Source organism: Strigops habroptila, chromosome 8, assembly GCF_004027225.2.
Source record: "Strigops habroptila isolate Jane chromosome 8, bStrHab1.2.pri, whole genome shotgun sequence".
Lineage (NCBI taxonomy): Eukaryota > Metazoa > Chordata > Aves > Psittaciformes > Psittacidae > Strigops > Strigops habroptila.
In genome coordinates this window covers 39,594,643-39,611,073 of record NC_044284.2, presented here as the reverse complement: position 1 = coordinate 39,611,073, position 16,431 = coordinate 39,594,643, and the positions used below count along the sequence as shown (strand labels likewise).

General features: G+C 40.0%; 1 protein-coding gene across 5 annotated transcripts in view; it reads left to right on the top strand.

The window, feature by feature from the left end:
• Window positions 1-16,431, top strand: part of DHX9 (DExH-box helicase 9) — a 32,007-nt gene that overhangs the window by 9,981 nt on the left and 5,595 nt on the right. For 4 of the 5 annotated variants that reach the window (XM_030496249.1, XM_030496251.1, XM_030496250.1 and 1 more), the window contains 17 exons: window positions 369-446; window positions 777-968; window positions 1,400-1,541; window positions 2,042-2,124; window positions 3,316-3,472; window positions 4,045-4,145; window positions 4,969-5,182; window positions 5,383-5,477; window positions 5,629-5,702; window positions 6,367-6,519; window positions 8,162-8,322; window positions 9,873-9,984; window positions 10,615-10,776; window positions 10,942-11,069; window positions 12,162-12,391; window positions 14,802-14,917; window positions 15,741-15,941. In XM_030496249.1, coding sequence (XP_030352109.1) covers window positions 369-446; window positions 777-968; window positions 1,400-1,541; window positions 2,042-2,124; window positions 3,316-3,472; window positions 4,045-4,145; window positions 4,969-5,182; window positions 5,383-5,477; window positions 5,629-5,702; window positions 6,367-6,519; window positions 8,162-8,322; window positions 9,873-9,984; window positions 10,615-10,776; window positions 10,942-11,069; window positions 12,162-12,391; window positions 14,802-14,917; window positions 15,741-15,941 — 2,399 coding nt within the window. The remainder of the gene's footprint in view (window positions 1-368; window positions 447-776; window positions 969-1,399; window positions 1,542-2,041; window positions 2,125-3,315; window positions 3,473-4,044; window positions 4,146-4,968; window positions 5,183-5,382; window positions 5,478-5,628; window positions 5,703-6,366; window positions 6,520-8,161; window positions 8,323-9,872; window positions 9,985-10,614; window positions 10,777-10,941; window positions 11,070-12,161; window positions 12,392-14,801; window positions 14,918-15,740; window positions 15,942-16,431) is intronic. The other variant, XM_030496253.1, reaches the window with a different exon arrangement.

Here is a 16,431-nt window from a genome sequence, read left to right as displayed (position 1 = left end):
TCCTCTCATTAAAAACTCCTGTCTTAACAATCAGCTAAGTATTTCATTGGCTTACTGCTAAATAGAGTGTGTTTCTCAAGCAGTTAAAGTTTTTAAATTTAAACAATCATTCTTTTTGAGAATTTTGGATCTTTCTGAGAAACTTGTTTGAGGACGGCCACTTGTTTGAGGAGGTGTTAATTTTAACACGCTGGAATGAATGAAATAAAACAGCTCATAGGCCTAACTGACTTCAGGGAGTTATGTAGGAAATGATCCTTTACTCGTGTTTGGAGTCGTTATGTTGCTGTGACTGATTTTATATTGAAGTTGTTACATAGATAAGCAGCGGGGTCAGGAAGCCTCCAAACAGTGTCTTGTCTTGACAGCTCACTCCAGAGCAAATAAGCATGGATCTGAAAAGTGATTTCATGTACCGTTTGGAGCAGGATCCAGAATTACAAAGGGTAAGTATACTTCCTGTAACATGGCATGTTTGCACTAGTCTTTTTATTGCCCTCAGAAGAGAGCAATATACTTAGCATATACAAAGTGTGAAAGACTGAATTTCAGTAGTAATAGGCACCAAGCTTTCAGAAGTGCTGGATGTCATGCTGGAGATCTGTTGTGCTGTGTAAGGGGCAAAAAAACCCCAAACAAACTGTAATTTATTCTGACACAATTTTTCCTTTGTGTGTGTGAAACCTGTGTAGAAGAGTGAGACAAAGTATGGATGTGGAGCAGAATAGGTTGTTTTTTGGAGATTTTTGGAAATGTGCTGGAATTTTTTTTTCCAGATCCAACAAGAAAGAGAGGACTTGCCTGTAAAGAATTTTGAAGGTGAAATTCTAGATGCAGTCCATCACAATTCTGTTGTTGTAATTCGTGGTGCCACTGGTTGTGGCAAAACCACACAAGTTCCGCAGTACATCCTGGATGAATACATCAGAACCAACAGAGCTGCAGAATGCAACATAGTAGTGACACAGGTGAGGAATACATTACCTATTAAGATGTGTTGAGAAATCTGATGATCTTTGCAGGACATTGTTCGTAAAGGTACCTCCTCAGTCCTGTGTGTAGGAGAAACCACAGTGTCATGTATATTGTGTTATTCTTCCATGTATCTACAACTGGGATGACCTGGCTTATATTTTGCCTAGGTGAAAACTTTTTGGCAGACTGAGGGGAAACGATTTGGCAAATGCCAGCTGGTAGTTCCCATATATCCTTATATCCCTCCTCTGTAATTTTATGTGCAGCATTAACCATTTCAGAAGAAAAAAAGCCTGCTGTTACAGATATTACTGTTTAATGACTACTCTGTAAAGAAATCTTAGGCCAGGACACACGTAGCATTTATAATGTTAAACTTATAAAACCTCATCATTAAGGCAGGGAAAACTTTTTCATCCCTCAGCCTCGGAGGATTAGTGCGGTTTCTGTCGCAGAGCGTGTGTCGTATGAGAGAGGAGAACAACCTGGGCAAAGCTGTGGGTACAGCGTGCGATTTGAATCTGTGCTTCCTCGGCCACATGCCAGTGTGCTCTTCTGCACCGTAGGTCTGTGTTGTTTTGTTTATGTTTGGGGCTTATTACTTATGGGTCTGCATTCTTTGAGTAGCAGCAAAAGCAGAAATATGGTTAGGTTAAAATTTTTAGAAACTTTGCTTAAAAGATTGAACAGTTGTGGGGTTTTGATAGAAATTTGCTGACATGCTGTCCAAAGATTAAGATTGTCATTCAGAAGTATGATCAAACAGGTCTAATACCATATGGAAATAATTTCTTGAAGAGATAAAATTGCCAAATATTGATTGTCCTTAAAAGACATAAGGGGAAGCAGTATTGGGTGGGAAAGAAGGAGTCTTTTTAGTAGTAATACTTCATACTCTCAACCATCACTTGTATAAATGAAAGCAATTAGAGATGGGGTTGTAAAGGGTGATGGGCAGCTTGCGCACTTCTTGATTTTTAAACTAGTGCAACTGTTCTTGATGAAACTGCGGGGGCGAAGATTGCCCTTTACTTACATGAACATTTAACTCCTGTGTCTGTTTAAGGTGTTCTTCTGAGAAAGGTGGAAGCTGGGATCCGTGGCATTAGTCATGTTATTGTTGATGAGATCCATGAGAGAGACATTAATGTGAGTCAGCTGGTGATTACAGTCCTATTTCTCTCAATGCTTCTGTTCTGTTTAACGTTTTTATGTGTTCTAGTATGAAAGGAAACTCTGTATGTTACTAAATGCTGTATATGTGAGTTTCCAGCTTCAATAGGATTTTTAGAAACTCTTAATTACTCCTTACCTGGTAAGAAGAGCAAGGACTTGTGCTTCCTTGCTGCCCTATGTCTTTTTTCCTGTTAGGATCATCTTCTCTCTCCTGGTCCTCTATGGAAAATACAACATCACAGTACAAGCACTTTTTGTCCAAATGTGGGAGCATGCTGAATGTCACTTTTATTTTGGATTGCTTTTTATACTGACAATGTTGTATTACTGTAACAGAACTGCCGTGGTATTTACAGAAACTGCAATCTTGATAGTGACACATTTAAATTTGGTTTTGACATGGAGAAAAATGACAGTAGAGTTAGGGGAGGGATTGTATGTAACTTAAGAAATGGGAAACATTTTCTGTCCTCTTAATTCTTCCATATAGTTTTCAACTTTGCCACACCAACGAGAGAAACCATTAAGTTCTGACACGATGTTCAAGTTTGTTTTGACAGAATTTGGGGACTCATTTGGATGGAATTGCAATGCAGATTTTTCTGATGCATCTCTTCATCTATTAAGTTTGTATTAATGATGTAAAATACAAGTTTTGAAATTTTGAATGAGACTGTAATTTTATCTGTCGAAGTAAGGGCCTGCCTAACTGCATGGTGAAACTAAATAAATGCCATGTTTAAACGGAACTATAAAACTTTGCATATAGCTGCACTGGATCATTCCTATTTATTTTACGAACTATGGCTACTTTAGATATAAATAAAGTTTAAAAAGACTTAGGTGGTAATATATTGTTAGGAAGAAAGCAAACTATTTTTGAATGCTTTTCTTTAGTTTCTTTCATTCTGAGAAGAGAATAACCCTTCTTTGCACTGGAAATCCTAAAATTCACTTATCCCAGGAATTGTAGTATTTTCACAATAAAGCACTGACACCTGTTTCTGGTTATAGAACATTTTTGTGATACTTTTTACTTCTTATATCCGGCAAGGCTCCTGCTCTGTAAATGTATATGTCTTTGTAATTCCTTCTGGTCTCTTGGTAAGATACTGATTTTTATGGGTGGGTAATCAATGATGCTTTTATTCTCTTTATATGCAGACTGACTTTCTTCTGGTGGTGCTGAGAGACGTAGTTCAGGCATATCCTGAAATCAGGGTTATCCTCATGTCCGCCACCATCGACACTAGTATGTTTTGTGAATACTTCTTCAACTGTCCAATCATTGAGGTGTTTGGTAGAACCTTTCCTGTCCAAGGTAAATCATTGGTTGTACTTTCAGGAATTGCTTTAGTTTTTATTAGTCACATGCTTCAGAACTATGGGGAAAGCATGATAGACGTTTCTTCTGGATTGTCATGTTTTACAGATGTGGCTTACCCTGGGCAAGGAAGTCAGTAACAATGAACTATTTCATAGCACCATTTGGTTTAAAAACACAAAGAAGCAAACAAATAATACTACCACCCCCAAAGCACCAGCACTTGGGGTATTTTCGATTGGAGAATGAGATGGTAATAGTAAAGTTTCAGATCAGTTGTCTTTGATATTAGGAATAATGAAAATGGCTTTAAATCAGCCAGTATTAATAAAACAAACAAACCAGAAAAAATTATGTGGAAGTATATTCAATAGAGCGATGATCATTGGAACAGTGTGGGAATAATTCTTATACCTTAGCTGACAGCCAAGGAGTTTTCTCCAGTCTTGGCTTCATACTCTGAAACAACATGATTACATCAGGGGGATCTTGGGAGGTGATAAAAAGAACTGTTCCCTTACACAGGCTTCTAGTCAGTCTTGATAACCAATTCTTGACTGTCCTTGCAGATTATTTTCTGGAAGATTGCATTCAAATGACTCAGTTCATTCCTCCACCAAAGGAAAAGAAGAAGAAAGAGAAGGATGAAGAAAGTCCTGAAGATGATGACGTATGTTTGACTTCTTAATATGAAAAGTTACGCAAGTGCCAGTTAGGACTCTAGCTCAGGTGTAAATCACTGGGCATTGTTGAACTTAACATTTTTAGCAGCTTTTGTATTTTTGATATCAAAGATTGCTGTTGACTTCAGAAATAGAATTTAATTTTTTCATTTCCCTTGTAAACTTCTGTTGTTGAAGCTAAAATTCTTGTGTTTCATCAGCTTCCGTCTCTAAAGATAGAACTGAAATACTTTTAAAAGTGAAAAGATTGGTAACCTTGGAAGAAGAAATAGATACAGAAATACGAGCTTCATGATACCTTTTCAAGGGTGAAAATTTAGATTCTTTCCCTTCTCCTGCAGTTGATACTGTTAGTGCTCAAAGACATTGTCAAGAAACTATCACTTTCATGACACAGCTTTTAATATGTAGGTCCAGAACTACTGTTTAGGTCAGTTATTTGAAATTTTTAAAAAATGACCAGTTTTTCTTGAGAAGCTCCTTCTTAGGACATTATCCCAGTTCATCTGAACAGAAGTTAAGTGAGTTTGATAGTTTCCTGCTGCAAATTTGTATTGAGTTATAGTGCAATGAAGTTATAATTAAGTTCTTACGTTAGAAAGCTGGGGAAGCAGGACTTGGACGGCTCATTGGGTCATCCTGTGAGCTGTGCCTGAGATGGTCTTCCCTGTAAACTACCCATGTATCCCATTTTACTATTTGCCTGGCCAACCAGTCTCCACAGTTTGAGTAAATTCATTTATATGATTTTTTGTGTGCGTGGTGGTTTTATTTGGGTTTTTTGTTTTGTTCGTTTGTTTGTTTTTTCAGACCAATTGCAACCTTATTTGCAGTGATGAATATGGCCCAGAAACAAAGCACGCCATGGCTCAGCTGAATGAAAAAGAAACATCTTTTGAACTCATTGAGGCCCTGCTAATTTATATCAAGACTCTGAATGTCCCAGGAGCTGTACTTGTTTTCTTGCCTGGCTGGAACTTGATATATACAATGCAGAAGCATCTAGAAATGAATCCACGCTTTGGTACAACCAATTGTATTCTATTATATTTCATATTTTCTGAAGGAAACTATTGACTGTGTAAAAATGAGAGTTGGATGAGTGACTTGGGGAGCTGGATTTATTTGTTATGAGAACGAATGGGTAGAAATTATTATGTTGTGCAAAGAATAAATGAGATTCATGTAGTGGTAGTTACTGACTTTGTTATATTCATGTTTTAGGAGGTAACCAGTATAGAATTTTACCTCTGCATTCACAAATTCCTCTGGAGGAGCAACGTCGAGTGTTCGATCCTGTGCCTCCTGGAGTAATGAAAGTATGAGAGCCTTCCCTGTGTGGAGTTCTGTTGTGCTTTTGTGGAATGTATTGCTGACTTTTTTTATATAAGTTATGTAGTTTATCTTGCAGTTTATCTGTAGCTTTTTCAGACCAAATATATTTCAATATGCATTTCCTGTTTTTTATAGGTTATTTTATCTACCAGCATTGCTGAGACTAGCATTACCATCAATGATGTGGTCTATGTTATAGACTCCTGCAAGTGAGTTCATGAAGTAGCTTTTTGTTTTATAAATCCTATTCTTTGGAATGCAAAAAAGATTTTCCGAACATGAACTGCCTTGTGTTCCCATAGTCAAAAAGCTGAATTTGAGGACTGACTCACTCAAGACAAACTTGCATTGTCTTTAGCTGTTCAACACAGTTACAAACCTCACTGGCAATTCAGTGGGCTGGTTTTGGTCAGCTACATTCACGGTGGCACTATTCATGTGAGGTGTCACTGGGTCTCCATACGTATTTGAAATATGTCATCTGCCAAAGGAGTATTACAAACACTCAGTGTATAGCTAATAGAAAAGAGGAAGATTTTTGTAGTCGGTTACATATCTTGTCTTGCTATGCATGTTCTCTGAGCACATTACACATAGGCATCTCAGGAATTGCATGAGAATTTTAAGCTTTTGAGACAGTTGCAAAAACTACATTCTGTGTATAGCTTGGTATGCGGTTTTTTATGCTACTTTAGCTTCCAGATAGATCCCTAACTAGCCAAAGCTTAGCCAGTCAAACAGGGGTAGTTTGCTGCTTAAAAGCAGTATGGCTGCAAGGAATAAAATAAGAAATGATTTGGCAGGACCTGAGATGAAGAATGTCTGATCTTAAGTGTTTTATTGGTTGTTTGGTTTTTTTTTTTTCCTTGACAGACAAAAAGTGAAGCTGTTCACTGCTCATAATAACATGACAAACTATGCCACAGTCTGGGCATCAAAAACTAATTTGGAGCAGCGGAAAGGAAGAGCTGGACGTGTGCGTGCTGGGTTTTGTTTCTATTTGTGCAGCAGAGCTCGCTTCGAAAGGTGAGGTGCTCTTTAGAAATAAAATAACCTCGGAGAATTCTCCCAGAACTATTGTATGCTACTTCTGATCAAACTGGGGAAATCATTTCAGAAAGCACAGAGCGGAGGTGCATGAAGTCAGTTCACACTGGAATCTCGGTTCTTTTGCTTTAAAAAAAATTATATATGCTTATATGCTTTTACCCATAGCGTGAGGTGGATAAATAGTTCATGATATTATTATTAAGAACTTCACTGCAACCTGCAGAACTTCTCGGGAGAAAAATAATAGTGCTTGGGAATTGAGGCAAGGCAGAAAAGAGCTTTGAACCGAGGATAAAGCTCTAGTCTGCTTGCAGGCATTGTGGGATCCTGGCATCTTCACATAACAGGCAATTCTGTCATCAAAGTGGTAAAAAGCAGGGAAGACAGATGTTAATTTTGCTTCCATTGCCATTCTCTGGCCAGGAAGCCCCTTCATGCTGCTCTAGCATCTTCCCTGCTGCTGAGACTTCTGACCTCTTCTATCTGCTAAGCTGTTTCTCAGTTACTGGAGCCATGAAAGTATTTTGCTGGTTGCAGAAGTCTACACAGCTGTTACACTCAGTGTTTGGTCTCATGAAAGTTTCAGTGCTCCTCTCTCAGCCATTAGCGCATAGCTGTATTTTTGATGTTCTGCTTTTTGTAACCTCTGAAAGCATCAGTTGATCAAAAACTTCCCTGAAATGGCTCAAATTTATTTAGATTTGCTGTCTAGCACAGTGGAGTGTTTTAATTAACAATTTTTGGCAGTGAACTGATTTCAGGCTACTAAAGTAATCACGTGACTTCATGACTTTAAGGTTACCTTTCTTCAAAGAATATAAAACCAAAATACTAGCTCCACTGTGCCTAGGAAAGAGAGTGTGGACTTGTGCAGATAATCTTTTGAGAGATACTGTCTAAATCTGGTGCCAGCTGAAGCTGGTTGTGTTCAAGTTGTGTTTTGAAACCTTTTCTAGCTTCCTGTTGCTCAGTGCAGTCATTCCTAGGAGTTCATGTTTCAACCAGCAAGGTAAAGGATCACTAACAATGCTGTGCTAAAGGCTGTCTGTTTCCGTGAGGTCTTTTTCCTATCAGAAAATCACCTTTGGAAAGCATCCAGCAAAAATACTTCCTCTTAGTGATCAAAGCAAAAATGTGCAGGATGAATTGGGTGGTTTGGAGTTGATAGAAGGACAAGTAGAGAAGTGCTTGTACGTAAGGCAGGATGACAGCAGGTTGTCTGTCTCGGCAGTGGAAGGACCTTACTTAGCAATGCAGGAGATGATTGTAAGGGGGCAAGTGCTGGGCTGGACACAGCCATGCTGTGAATTGGGCTTCAGCCATGCAGACTCTCTGTGGTCAGCTCATACTGGAAACCACACCAGGTAGTGCCAATGTGAGGGCTATACCCTCTGTACAATTCCATTTTAAATTTACCCTGAGATGAGAATCGAGAAGCACAGAAGACAAATGCTGGTAGAAGAGCCTAAGCTACAAGAGCACAATGAGACCTGAAAGGTTGGTTGGGAGGCAGTATTTCTTTGGAGGGCGGCAGTTTATGCTGGTGGAATGACCCATGATGGTGCTCAAACCCTGTTTTGAGAAAAATGTGGGCTTTTTTGTTCTCTTCTCATTCGAGACTTCAAACTCATATGACACCCGAAATGTTTCGAACACCACTTCATGAAATTGCTTTGAGCATCAAATTGCTGCGGCTGGGAGGAATTGGTCAGTTTTTGGCCAAAGCAATAGAACCACCACCTTTGGATGCAGTGATTGAAGCAGAACGCACACTAAGAGGTATCATTGTTTGTCTGCAAGATTTTATGTTAACGAAGCTAACTTCAAGTGATTTGGAGTATAGTGATTGCTTACAAACTGCTTTAACATCTCTAATTAGATTGTTTGTGTGATAGCACGCTGTCTGAAACAGCAAGGTGTTTCCTGGACGCATCATGTGGGTGGCAGCGTCTTTTGCAGCTGAAGAAATACTTGAATTCCCAAGTGGACAGTCATTCCTTTAAGAAACTTGAGCCTTCAAACTTAAGGCTTGTTTTGTTATTTTACCAGTAACTTATGCTAGCTTCCAGCTTCCTGTTTTCCAGCTGTGGCACTGCTGTGTGTGACATAAACTCAGACCAGTGCCTAAGGCATTTACAAAACTACTATACAAGTATTGAAGAAGAGAGGTTAGTAGTTTATTGTATAATTATTGCTTTGTACAGTTTGCTGAGCCAAGTTCTCAGTATTTTGCCAAGTAATTAAGTCTCCAGTTTATAAATATGCAAGCACCAGTGTCCTTCTAAACGAGAAGAAACTGAGGTGGGGGCTAAGCTGTCTCCCCATTTTTTTCAAGGAACTAACTAGAATATGAGTAAAATGGAGTGCGGAGGAGCCCTAAATTGATGCTTTAGGTTTAAAGTTGTGATCTCAAACCTCAGCATTCTTGGCAAATGTCAGTAAATAAGCTCTTAAAATTTCTAAGAACTGAAATACCTATTTGATTATTGATTTTAGGAAAAAAATGTGTGACACGTCTGCATTGCTTGTATACAGGAGGACCAGAATGAAGAACATAGCTAGGGATATGTATTCAAATTTAATGACTTTTTGATCTAAAAATTGTTATTGTTTTTCTTACACTGCAGATAAGAAATGCAAAGCCAGGGGAAAAGGCAACATTTCCAGTTTTAACAACAAATAGCAGTTCCTGCATGTGCCTCCATTTCCTGGGTGGCCTGTGATTTTTCAGTGTGTGCATACTACTAGTATGCTTTTAGGATGGTCAGACTTGCTATTATTCAAAATATTCTGTAGGCTTTTGGTTCAACACGTACCAAGAAAAATTGATTTGGTAGTGGCTAAGGAGTCCTTTATTTGTTTGCTTTCCCATTTAATTACTAAGGCTACAAAGGTTGGGGTTTTGTTATGTTTGGTTTTTTTTATGTAAAGCTTTTAGTTTTGTTGAAGTTTCCCAAAGTAGTCATAAATAAAGCATGTGAACTATAAGTTTGCATTTTTCATGTATATCTTGAAAGGGTTTTAAGGATCACACTTGTGTTGTTTGTCATGCAAACTTAAATAGAGGTTTATGAAGAAGAGTTTAATGCTAATGGCCAAATGGCTAGAGAGATACTCATAAGACCCTTCAGTCTGTACAGCAAATAGCCACAGATATCTGTTAGATTTTATTATTGACAGTGGATTGATAGTTTTGAGAATGAGCTCAGGTAAAAATTTTTAGCTAATGGAAGGCAAAGCCTCATGGAAGAGAAAGTTTGTGGTGGTCTCTTTTTTGATGAACAGAACGTTTAGCTAACCGTCTTTGATAATAAGAGATCTTGTTTCAGAGCTCGATGCCCTGGATTCCAATGATGAGTTGACACCTCTTGGAAGAATCCTAGCCAAACTTCCCATTGAACCTCGTCTTGGCAAGATGATGATAATGGGCTGTATTTTTTAGTAAGTTTAGTAGTCTCAGTGGTCTTTTATCTCAGAGTTCTTGAGCCTGTAGACATGCACTCTACAAGAGAAAAAACAATATATCTAAATGAGCAATAAACAGCTGGGAATAGGAAACTGAATATTCATAAGAACAGAGGATAAATAACTTCAAGCATAGGGAATAAGGTAGTCATGAAATTCATAGTTAACTGCAAGGGAGCAGTAGAGGCTGAATAATTATGAATTAAGAGTGGGACTCTTCAGTACAGCAGTGAGACAGCGGTGGGGATATGTGAAATGTGACACCTAGATAAGAAGAAAAGTGAATCCACTTGTTTTGCTTTGACGAGCAGTAAATATCTGTTATTTGTAATTGTGATGGCTGTAGGGTCCTTTTCACCAGAAAAAGATGGTGTATAGAGGGAAGGTTAGACAAAGGGCTTGTGAACTCTTGCTGTTGTGAAAGTACTGGAATTGGAGCTAATTTAACATGCACTTCTGGGGAAGTGTTTCTGTAAAGAACTCTGGTAGATAAGGGCTAAATTACTAAGATCTCTGGTGGAGAAGTTTTTACTAGTATCAACAGCCTGTAGAACCTGCTGGCAGCAATACTGTGAATAAACCCGATCCTTTTGTGGTTTCTTTCAGTGTGGGGGATGCTGTTTGTACCATCTCTGCAGCTACCTGTTTCCCTGAACCTTTTATCTGTGAAGGCAAACGCCTGGGTTATGTCCATAGGAATTTTGCTGGGAGCAGGTTTTCAGATCATGTTGCTTTGCTCTCCGTCTTCCAAGCCTGGGATGATGCAAGGTATATTGTCTTGGCACAAAATTTGATCAGAAGTTATGGGTAGCACAGGGTGAGCAGATTTGTGGCCAGACTAGATACATCAATGGATGCTCTAACTAGACAGCTAGACTGTCTTACTTTCCCTTTTCTTGAAGAGACTTCTAATTCACTCTGTTTGTTTTTTAGAATGGGTGGTGAAGAAGCAGAAAAAAGATTTTGTGAACACAAAAGACTCAGCATGGCTACTCTTAGAATGACTTGGGAAGCAAAAGTCCAGCTGAAAGATATACTTATGAATTCCGGCTTCCCTGAAGGTGATTCTGCTTGGACATAGTAATTTAATGACTGTGATTTTCATTCTGAGATGAGAAATAAACAAGCAAGATAATCTAGGATGAGCACACGAGCACAGAGGCCTATAGTGGATTTGCCATAAAGCTGTTCTGCTTTTACAGCTGTGTTCAGATGAAGTTTTAGTGCTGAGTCATTCTGTCTTATTTGTTAAAACCAGAGAAGTTGTGATGGCTGTGGAGCAACATAGGGAGATTTTGGAGGCTGAGGTTAGGGCTGCAGGATTAAAAATCTATTAAGCAATTGACTTTAAGAGAGTTAACTTGCTGATCTTCTTTCTCCTTCACTTGTTGCATCTCCAAAATGTGCCATGCTGTACTTGCCCCCTCCTTTTCATTAGCTTTAGGGGGGAGTCTGTGTGATTTAAACAGTGTGCTGTGCCCTATGATTTTCTGGGTTTGTGCCACAGGAGGGGTGTGCAATACTGTGGCATGTTATTAAGTTTTCTAAGGAAAAACTTCAAGTTGACCAGGTTCTGAGTTTGCCTGATGTTCCTGGGGAGCTTGCTCAGTGAAATGGCACAACTGGCTGGGTTCAGCAGATGTTCATCTACCCCTCCTTTTTTTTTCTTGAAATTCCATTCCCCCCCCCCCCCCCCCGCTGCTGGGATCATTGCTGCAATTATCCTTAACTTTATTTCTGGGCAAGATGACCTGAAAACAAGCCACCGGAGACTCTGGGGAGGTTTGTAACAAATAAACTAAAGAAAACATCCATTCTGACCTCCCCCAAAAGATCTATCTCCAAAACAAATGACAGTAAACACACTGCAGTACAGCACATTCTGGGCAAACCCCTCTCCTTGTTTTTGAAAAGTTCGGGAGAAAAAAGTACCTCTTTGTTAGTAGCATTTTTCAGCTTTTTTCTCTCCATGAATAAGTTGAAAATTGAATCTAGAACTGAAATGTTTTGAGTGCAGAGGTCATTTGAGAACAGATGCATATCTACCAGTTGATTGAATCAGAAAATGCATTGATCCAGGATCCTAAACAACTCTGCTGTACTGTCCTACGTGACCTGTGGATGTGAGCCAGTCTTCTGTTCTCTGTCAACAGAATGTTTGATGACTCAACCGTTTAACAACACTGGACCGGATAATAATCTGGATGTTGTAATCTCCCTGCTTGCTTTTGGGGTCTACCCCAATGTCTGCTACCACAAGGAGAAGAGGAAAATTCTTACCACTGAGGGGCACAACGCACTTATCCACAAGTCATCTGTCAACTGCCCTTTCAGCAGCCAGGAAATCAAGTATCCATCGCCTTTTTTTGTTTTTGGAGAAAAGGTAGACTTTGAATTTGTTCTTGATCACTTGCTACCAAGTTGTCTTTTTATCTTTTTGCCTCTCTCTCTTGCCATAAGAAAAAACCTACACCATGCAGTACTTAGCTTGGTTTTAGGGGGGTTTGCTTGTTGGGTTGGTTGGTTATTTGGGGGTTTTTTTGGAAGGTGAACCTTATGTGGTCATGGTGTCACTCAGCCTTCCAGTAACTTCTAGGCAACTAAATTCAGTAGAAGTAGAACTGCGCAGAAAGTTCCTGTGGCTTTTGTGAAAACAGCCAGGTCACAGAGAAAGATCTAAATTATTGTCTTCTTTAAGAGATTGCTTTGGGAGCACTTCCATACTAATCAGGCACTAAAGAAATTTTGCCTGTATCGCCTCTGCTGCTTATGAATCCAGAGGCAAAACGGGAGCATGTAATATGGCAGTGGGGTGCTCCCTTTCTGGCATGTAGGCAGTTTGTCATCTCTTGAGGACAATTCCCATTTCCCAAGCATCTCATAAAAACCCTGAGATGCTTTCCTCAGGGTTGCCATGACCTTTTCCTCCATGCCATTAATTTTGTGTACTCGGCACATGCTGTACATGTACACTTTAACCCCTGGGTGTTCTCATATGCTTCAGCGATGGCCATCATGAATGAAACTGCTCCTGCTCACCTTTTTTTCCAAGAAGCAAATGAAGGCAATGCCTTTGGGTAGGATGTGGGGGGAGATGGCTCTTGGGCTGCTGGCCTGCTTTTGCTGCCTGTGCAGTTACTCCAGCACAGTGATGGGGAGGCCCTGAAACTCTGTTGCCTGTTGTTGAAACCAGCTGTTTCTTCTTCAGAGTTTCTTCTGCCTGGGAAGTGCCGTAAAACTGTTTTTGAGAACAAGCATTGAATTAGCAAAGCCTCCTGCTGTAAGGAGAGCCTTTAAAGATATTATAGCAGAAGTGATGCTGTAGGGGTTTCCTTTTTGTCACCTGTCTGCAGTGGTTAGTTCACAGTTACAGTTTGTTTATGCTGATTTTCATATCCTCAGTCCTTTTTCCTCACATGCAACTTGTTTTAGTAATGGCAGATAAACCACACAGTAATAAATGGAATTTTGACTCCTTTGGGCACCAGCCATGGGCTCAGCTTGACACTGTGGATTTCCACATATATAGTTCAGAGCTGTGGTGAGACTTTGCCTCTTCTTCACCCTTTATGTCAGGATCCCAAGTGGGTCAGACCTTTGGCCTGCCACAATAATCTCTGTAGAGTGAGTTCCCTTAGAAACAGCATAAGACTTTTGAACTCAAAAAGCTATGCTTTCTTAAACCAAAATACACATGGGAAACTGAGTGACTTAAGATGGTAGCTTAAGAGTGGCTAAGAGAGGACCTGAGTGAGACTCGGGTGAAGGATGGATTTCTGTGCAGCTCTCTTCCTACCCATTATGTACCTGCTAAAAGACAGCTTCTCTCTGAGGACTGGTTGTCTGTTTCCTGCTGCATTTAGCAGTCTCTCTCTGACGTGCAAGCTCAATGCTCCTTGCACTGGCCATTCTTCTGCCACAAATTCGAGTCTGAAAGTTTCTCTCTTTTGAGCATGTGTGGTAACTTCCAGGTGGGAGCAAATCTTCTCCCTGAGGTACAACAGACTTTGCCCATGATGCTGCTGTGTGAAAGGAAGGAGGGAGAGAGGCAGCTATCAGGGTGGGAAGCTGAAATCCTAAGTACTGCTCTTCAGTTCCTCCTTTAAAATGAAGGGCAGTAGCCTGAGTAGTCCGTGCCGTTATTTCTGGCTCAGGACAGTTGGCTTGATATTTTCCAAGTGCTCACTTCAAGTACAAGCTTAAGGTCTTGTTTCTATAAAATGACAAAGTGGGCTGGCTGCACGGACATGTAGCAACTTCCAAATTTGCAAGTGTAGGGCTCTACTAAAGAAGCAATGAGCTTTCCATCACAGCCACAGCAGTGCGAAAGGTGGAAGATAGTTCAGCTATGCCTTAGTCATTTTTGGGTTGGCAAAGCACAAGATAGCTCTTGCAAAACATCAGCTGCATAATTGCAGGCACACAGTCATGGAAAAATTAATACTTTAAAATGGCAGGTTGTTTTGATGTTTTGTTGGGGGTGTTTTGTTTTAGGTCTTTTTTTGGTCTGGGTTTTTGTTTTGTGTTTTTTGGGTGGTTTTTTTTGGTGTGTTTGTTTGTTTGTTTGTTGTTTTTTTTTTTCACTCGAGCCAGTTCTGAATCCCTGTAAACATCTGCCTCACATTCAGTTTTGTTTGCACTTGTGCTCTTGCGATTTCCTAACATTATACCTAGGTTTTCTTTTTGTGTAGGGGGTTGTTTTTGTTACAGAAAATTCTCTGGTTTTGGTGGCCAGAGGAAGGTGTAGAGATCCGTTTTCCATTTCAAGAGTCATATTCCTCTTCCACCTGCAGATTCGAACACGAGCTATCTCTGCCAAAGCAATGACCTTGGTGAGCCCGCTACAGCTGCTTCTTTTTGCCTCCAAGAAAGTACTGTCGGATGGGGAGCTCATTCTGGTAGATGATTGGTATGGACCTCCTTGGTGTTCATAATATGCAAGTCTGTGAAAGACCACAGGCTGAGGGCGAGATCTGCTAACACAGACGTAAATCTCTATAGAATAGGAACCCTACAGCAAACTATGCACTACAGGCTAATTGTGAAGGCATTACATTTGTTTCCTGTGAGGAAGGGAGGGGTTTGTATTGGCAGCACTGTTTCATGCAGATTATCTGCTTAAATTGAAAACATAATACCAGGCAGTTTCCATAAAAATGGCTGGTTTTTCCCCCTTTAACTGGAATGTGAATAAGGGCATTATATGTTTTGGACCTCCTCTTCAGACAGAGGCTGAGGAAACCTTGTTTTTAAGTCCCAGAATACAGCTTGAGGAGAGAAATGGTTGCCTCTGGCAGCATACATTTTTATGGCCATGACTAAATACCATCTGGATGTTGTCTTCTCCCTGCCCTGCTCAGTAAAATGGAGGTTAAGAACTGCTTCAGCTTAATTCACTAATATCTAATATCTAGTCTCATGTTCTTAGTTTATTTTTTTTTAATCTTTGTTTTGATGCTAGGGGTTATGTATTTGTGGTGTTTCTGTTAAATTTCAAGAGAAAATTTAAACAGAAGGATAGTTATATCAATGTCCAATTTTAGGGATCTTAAAAATTTTGCCTTCTGAATTTCATGCTCTTTCATTGACAAATTCAAATTTCAAAGATGAGAATATATATTTCTGGCTCAGTGTGTGCATCACTCAATGAAAAGCCACTCTACAGAACATCTTTCATAACAGGTTGTCTCCTGGAAGTTGGGATACATCTAATATACTAATTTATGCTCTAGGATCAAGCTGAAGATGTCCCACAACGCAGCTGCCTGCATCACTGCTCTGCGTGCTGCGATGGAGGCTCTTGTTGTGGAAGTGACTAAAAATCCTGAGATGATTCAGCAGCTGGACCCAGCATATGAGCGAATGCTGAATATGATCCGTCAGATCTCCAGGCCGTCAGCCGCAGGCATTGGTCTCATGGCTGCTAATGCAAGGTTAGCTTGGCTTCATTGGCTTGTGCAGTTGGAGCTCTGGGGTGAGGAGTGCTCACCACCTCTGCCCCCATAGACAGCAAGAGGGTGAACAGAGCAGGCCAGAGCTGCCAGCTCCACTGCCCCCTCCCTGCACAGTGGCTGCAGAAATCCAGAGCTAAAACCATGAGGAGAGTCTTCTCCTGTGTGGACAGGAGCTTCAGGCTTTCGTTTCAAAGTCAGTAGTCTGCATGTATGTAAAAGTGTCATGTTCTGACACTGAGGCAGATAGATCATTGCCTCTTTTCACAGGAAGGACAAGCGGCTCTCAGGAATAAAAGCTGTCATCGTCTCTTCCAAAACACCATGACTTTTAAAAAAAGATAATCCAAATTTATTTTGGGCAAACCTATTTGTCTTTGTCTCTGGAGATAAAACAAATATTTGTCTGTGCTTGCACCCCTCCCTTGCCCCTTATTTTCATGACTTGCTTCTGAAGCAAAGAAAAATGAAA